The 6,127-nt window shown below is 42.4% G+C and overlaps 1 protein-coding gene across 1 annotated transcript in view; it reads left to right on the plus strand.

The window, feature by feature from the left end:
- Nucleotides 1-2,334: 2,334 nt before the first annotated feature.
- LOC125481395 (mitogen-activated protein kinase 14-like) overlaps nucleotides 2,335-6,127 on the plus strand; it is a gene marked incomplete at its 3' end in the record, with an annotated part of 20,586 nt that continues 16,793 nt past the window's right edge. Inside the window, exon 1 of the mRNA XM_048592878.1 lies at nucleotides 2,335-2,400. Within this exon, the coding sequence (XP_048448835.1) occupies nucleotides 2,335-2,400 (66 nt within the window). The remainder of the gene's footprint in view (nucleotides 2,401-6,127) is intronic.

The following is a 6,127-nucleotide window of genomic DNA, read 5'->3' on the forward strand; positions in this document are numbered from 1 at the left end:
AGTGCAGAGAGAGGCCATTTGGTCCATCGAGTCTGCACGGACCCTTCAAACAGCAAACCACCTAGACCCACCCCATCCCTGTAACCCGCATGCCTACAAGTCGACTTGCGAGCGGACTCTGTTTGTTTGCAATCTAGGGTCTGCCTGTACTTCAGGACCTAGTGAACTGTAATATCTTGGCCTCAAATCACAAAACAAAGATTATTGCACATAGTAGGAGCTTATGGCATAGGAGGTAACGTAGCTGTATGGATAAAAGATTAGCTAGTAGGCAATAGTATGCATAAATCGTTCTTCTTCAAATTGGCAGGATGTGAAAAATTGAGACTTGCAAGGGTCTGTGCTGGGCCCTCAATTTTCTACAATTTACATCAATGACAGGTGATAGGATTAAAGGTATGGTTGCTAAATGGTGACACAGCGGTGTTGCAAAGATGGTATAACAAGGAGTCTGATATAGACAGGTCTTCATAAGCTCACTTAACCTGGCAGATGGAGTATGTGAGGAAAAATGTGAAGTAGTTGAGGTCAGGTGAAGGGAAAATGTTTTGAGGGTTCTACGACTTTTGAACTTTCTGCCTCAGGTGGTAGATGTAAGGCTGTTGAATATTTCAAGATGACGTTAGATTCTTGTTGGGCAAGAGAGTTGATGGGTGTTGCGGATAGATGGGAGTGTTGAATTTGGAATGCAAACGTTAGTCGTGATTTTATTGAATGGTGGAGTAGGCTTAAAGGGCTGCATTGGTTCTTCTGCTCCTCAATTGTATGTTTGTAACTTGATCGTACCTTTTTTAACAAAAGGGAGAGGCTAGAAGAGTTTGTATATTAATTCAGTTCTCTGTCCATGAGACAGATATGCCTTATGGTTGTAATACTGTTATAGTCTATCTAATTCTGACTTCTAACACTGCGAGCTCTGGCCTTTTTAGACTAATTATGACACCAGAGAAGTGTCTTTCTTTAAATATGTTTGAGCGATTTTGAATCCTTTTTATTTTATTTAAACATCACAAACTGCAATGTCTCTGTTTCATTTTTTGAAATGCAATGTTTTTTACTTGCTAATATCTTTTTATCTAAAGAGATGCATTAATTAACGAATAAGTAGACCGTGTTCATGCAAATAGTTACACCAGGAAAAAAGCGAGAACCTGGTCGTTTAAATAAAGAATCTCCAAAATCTAGAGATTTTGCTTTCTTGGCAACCTTTCAAGATCTACATTACTTATCTGTCCAATTATGATGAGTCAGATGTATCAACTTTGAATAATGATAACTGTGGTTAAGTTGCCTAATTTTGGTGCTTACATTTGAACTAGTTCAGAAAAAAAAAAATATTTTTCAGTGTAGAGATAGCAAGAACTGCAGATGCTGGAGTCAGAGGATAACAGTGTGGACCTGGAGGAACACAGCAGGCTAGGCAGCATCAAAGGAGTAGGAAAGTTGACGTTTCAGGTTGGGACACTTCTTCAGAAATGGGGAGGGGGAACGGAGCTCAAATAAATAGAGATGAGGGATGGGGCTGGGAAAGGTAGGTGGATGGTGATAGGTGAATGTAGGTAGGGAATGGTGGGGATTGGTCAATGAGGTGGGAGAGAACATGGGCAGGTTGTGTCGGGTTAAGGAGGTGTGGATGAGGCTGGGGGCGGGAAGATTTTGACACTGGTAAAATCCATGTTTAGGCCATTGGGCTGTAGGCTTCCGAGGCGGAATATGAGGTGCTGCTTCTCCAGTTTGCGGGTGTTATTGTGACACTGGAGGAGGCCCAGAATGGACAGGAGTGTATTTTTGTTTAGTGGGTCAGAGAAAGAGGAAATAAAAGGTTTGATAATTTGCTTTATGAGCATTATTGTCAGTTAACTATGATGGTAATTGCTTATTGTCCTTCGAAATGTGGGTCTATTACAGCTTTACTTTATTTCAAAAATATACTTTATTCATAAAAAAAACTTTATATACGTAGTCTCTAGAGTGTTTCGATTCGGTATAGTCTTTACATCTAGAGAATAAACCAATCCGAAGGCATTTCTTACTTGTATATGACTATATTTACACACATTTGAAGCACTGGGAGAGTTCAATAACTGAACGGACCCCCTCATTTAATTTCAGCAGAAAGGCTTTAGGTGTTTTCCAACTACACCTTGATGGCAGTTGTCCAAAGCTTTACTGCATCCCATAGCGCACATTCCTGGATCTTGGAATATGCCAGTCTGTAACACTCAGTCAAGGTCAACTCCTTGCTCTGGAAGACAAACCAGTTTTGAGCAGACCAAAGAGTGTCTTTCAATGAGTTGACGGGGGAACAGACCATAGAGCACAGAGTCTTGCGTCATGGAGCTGCTCGGAATGTACCTCGACAAAAACCGCTGCATCACTCTCCCGACTTCGTTTGCAAAAGTACGTACTAGAAGAAGATGTGTGACAGTCTTTACATCCTCGCAGCCGTTTTGAGGGTAGTGTGTGGCGGCACAGTGTCTTGGCGTACAGGAAGGATCTGACAGGTGGTGCTCTTCTCACCACCAGTGAAGCGATGCCTTGGTGTTTGTTGGAAAGTTCTGGTGATGAGTCATTCTGCCAAATGACTTTGACAGTCTGATCAAAGAACAACCCAGCAGGATCTATCCTCTACTTTTCCTGCAGGGTTATTGAGGGTGATAGGTGCTGACCACTTCTTGATGGACTGTGGCTAAGGTGTTTTTCTTTGCAAATTTCCCCATGAAGGACAAGTGATTATGGAATGGTCCAATTACCCTGAGCCTTCTGCGTCGCTGAAGCCAGTCCTATCCTTTGCAACACCAGGGGCAGGGAGAACTCAGTACTTTGACTACTTGGGGTCTGTGCACAACATGATGCAGCCACACACAAAGGTGGCCATCAGGATGACTGGCGTTGAGTACTTGTTTATTGCTGAAAAAAAAAGATGCTGTTGAAGCTTTGTCATATGATTCTTCTATGTTGAGAAATCTAAGAATATCAAATTTCCAAAGGAAGAGCAACTTATGCTGCATGAGAAAGCAGTGTTGATTGGCAAGTGGACTCTGGCCATGTTAGTGCTGTAGAGAATGCAGCAGGAATTAGTTACTTACTACACTTAAAGTGAAAGAGGAGGAAGAGCCAGAGCCCTGCATATGAATCTATGTGGGTTGTGTGTAGGTGAGCCAGATTGTAAGCCTGACTGATTGTAACTGCAAGTGTAATTTTTAGTACAGGTGCAGGCTGACATGATGCAAGATTTTAAAGTAGAGGCAGAAGGATTTTGTTTTTTTTTCCCCCCAAAAGGTCAAAGTCATTCTGAAATTTTGATGAGTAGACATTATTGATAAGAAACAATGGGATTGCAGTCATGAGCTTGGGCGAACCTCTGTAGAGCCCAAGAACAAAGCCATTAGTTTTGTTTTGACTTCAGAAGAATCAACTTGTTGGATTAAAAACAAACAAGAAACCAGTCACTTCAGTGGAGGTGAGAGATAGTAGGAACTGCAGATGCTGGAGTATCTGAGATAACAAGATGTAGAGCTGGATGAGCACAGCTGGCCAAGCAGCATCAGAGGAGCAGGAAAGCTGACGTTTCGGGCCTAGACCCTCCATCAGAAATGGGGGAGGGGAAGGGAGTTCTGAAATAAATAGGGAGAGAGGGGGAGGAGTGGAGAAGATAGATGGAGAGGAGACAGACAGGTCTTCTCCACCTATCTTCTCCCCAATCCATCATCTATCCGCCTCCCCCTCTCTCCCTATTTATTTCAGAACTCCCTTCCCCTCCCCCATTTCTGATGGAGGGTCTAGGCCCGAAACGTCAGCTTTCCTGCTCCTCTGATGCTGCTTGGCCTGCTGTGTTCATCTCTGTTACTAAAGTGGAGGTGTCTTGTCTGAGAAACTGTAAGCCTAAGGAGTTTGTATAGTAGTTTTCCAGTTGTGAGAGCTGAGCAAATTTAGATCCTCAGAACTACAAAAGTCTCTCAGGCCTGCAGATATGGAAAGGAATTGTAAAATTGTCTCTACATTCCACAGAAGAAAAAATCTAGAAGGACAAGATTGAGTAGAAACCTAGAGTTGAGATAGGACATTATCTTTCTGGATGAATCTCTGTAACAGTGTTGGAGAAACGGGGTTGAAACTTTGTTTTGCTGTTTGTGCTAAGATCTTCCTAAACTGTATTCTACATCAAGATTACTATTTCACTTTTGTGCAATAAACGTGTTCTATTTTAAGAATGTCTGCATCCACATGGAGCATAGGAAGTTGAGAGGTGACCATAGAGGTTTATGAAATCATGAGGAGTACAGATAGGGTTAATGGTAGGTATCTTTTCCCTAGGATGGAGGGCTTTAAGACTAGGTGGCATATTTTTAAGGTGAGAGGGAAGAGAATTAAAAAAGACACGAGGGACAAATTATTTAGAGGATGGTTCATGTGTGGAATTAACTTCCTCAGGAAGTGGTGGATGTGGGCACACTTAAAACATTTAAAAGACATTTGGTTAAGTACATGAATAAGAAAGGTTGGAGGAATGAGCCAGAAGCAATCATGTGGGGCTAGTTTAGTTTGGGATTATGTTTGGCATGGACTGGTTTGCCCGAAGAGTCTTATAGAATGAAAGCAGACCCTATGACTCTGTTTCAGTGACAAACCACTTCAGTATCTAACTCTTTTTAAAAACAAAAAAAACCTGCTCTGATAGATCATATGTTTTTATTCTGGGATTTGCTTTGTCCTTGAGTCCCATCAGCTAGAATTGTAACAGTGAATAACTCAGACCGTACTGTCAATTTGCAGAATCGCACCCAACGTTGACGCTATCAGGTGTTTTGCAAGCGTGGACTGGTGAAGTATATCCAGTACTCTGTGTGTTGTGAATGGCTGAGATGATCCATTAGAGGCATACACCTGTTTTCATGCAGTATAAATTGTTGTTCCATTTGAAATTTTTAGATTTCTTGAGTGCCGTAATGACTGCAATTACTTACAATGCCTTCTGTTGTGGACCCTCTGACTGTGAAGCCAAATTGGGGATGGAAGGATCCTGCTGCCTGGGGAGCAGTTGTGTTTTCTGCTGCTGGCTGCCTGATGGGAACCTTACGTAGCAACTGCTAATTGATGTCATTTTGGAGACTGGGGCACCCCGTGGTGGCTGTGGCTGTCTGCAGGATCTCATTTGCTGCTGTAAACCAGATCATAACAAGTAATGTGATGTCGACCTGATTTTCGACCCTAATACTGTATAGCTGTTACAGCAAAACAACTTTAAATAAGGATTACCTGTATGTGTCACTCTTAAGATGTCATACTGCGTTTAATTTTTGAGTTATGTCATGTTATAAATGTTATGTCAGACACTGTCTTTGCATGTGGCTTGAACAGTTTAAGGGGTCTGACCCCTCAGTGTATTAAGCTAGTCCTAAGATTGTGACCTTTCCCTGTTTAGCCTGTGTTGTCAGCTTCACCAAGCTTTATTTTGTCATTTTGCATGTGGTCCTGGACCATGGAATGTGCCAGTCTGCAGCATTTGGTTGTGGAGCACTTCATGTTGGAAAACAGTTTCAGGCAGATAAAGAGATCACCTCTCTGAGTTGATATTCTTCTAGCAGGCGCTCATGTTTGTCTCTGTGCCTTCCTGTGAACAGATCGTAGAGCATAGAGTCCTGTATTACAAAACTGCTCTGGGTGAACCTCATAAAGACCATTGCACTTTAGTTTTGAATTGCCATTGCAAATACACATGTCTGTTTTTAATTCAACAAGTTGATTTTTCAGCAGTCGAAACAAAACTAATGGTTTTGCTCTATAAAAACTGAAAGAACTGCGGATGCTGTAAATCAGGAACAAAAACAAAGTTGCTGGAAAAGCTCAGCAGGACTGGCAGCATCTGTGAAGGAGAAAACAGAGTTAACATTTCGGGTCCGGTGACCCTTCCTCAGAACTGATGGTGGCTGGGAAAACGTCAGTTTTTATTTGCAGGAAATAGGGAGGTGGGCGGGGTAGGGAGTAAACGATAGGACAGAGCCCGGAGAGAGAGAGAGAGAGAGACAGACAGTTGGACGGACAAAGGAGTTGCTAACGATTGGGCTGGGAGGGTGAATTCTGACGTTTTCCCAGCCACCATCAGTTCTGAGGAAGGGTCACCGGA

Source organism: Rhincodon typus, unplaced genomic scaffold (assembly GCF_021869965.1).
Source record: "Rhincodon typus isolate 14 unplaced genomic scaffold, sRhiTyp1.1 hic_rhity00001972, whole genome shotgun sequence".
Taxonomy (NCBI): Eukaryota; Metazoa; Chordata; class Chondrichthyes; order Orectolobiformes; family Rhincodontidae; genus Rhincodon; species Rhincodon typus.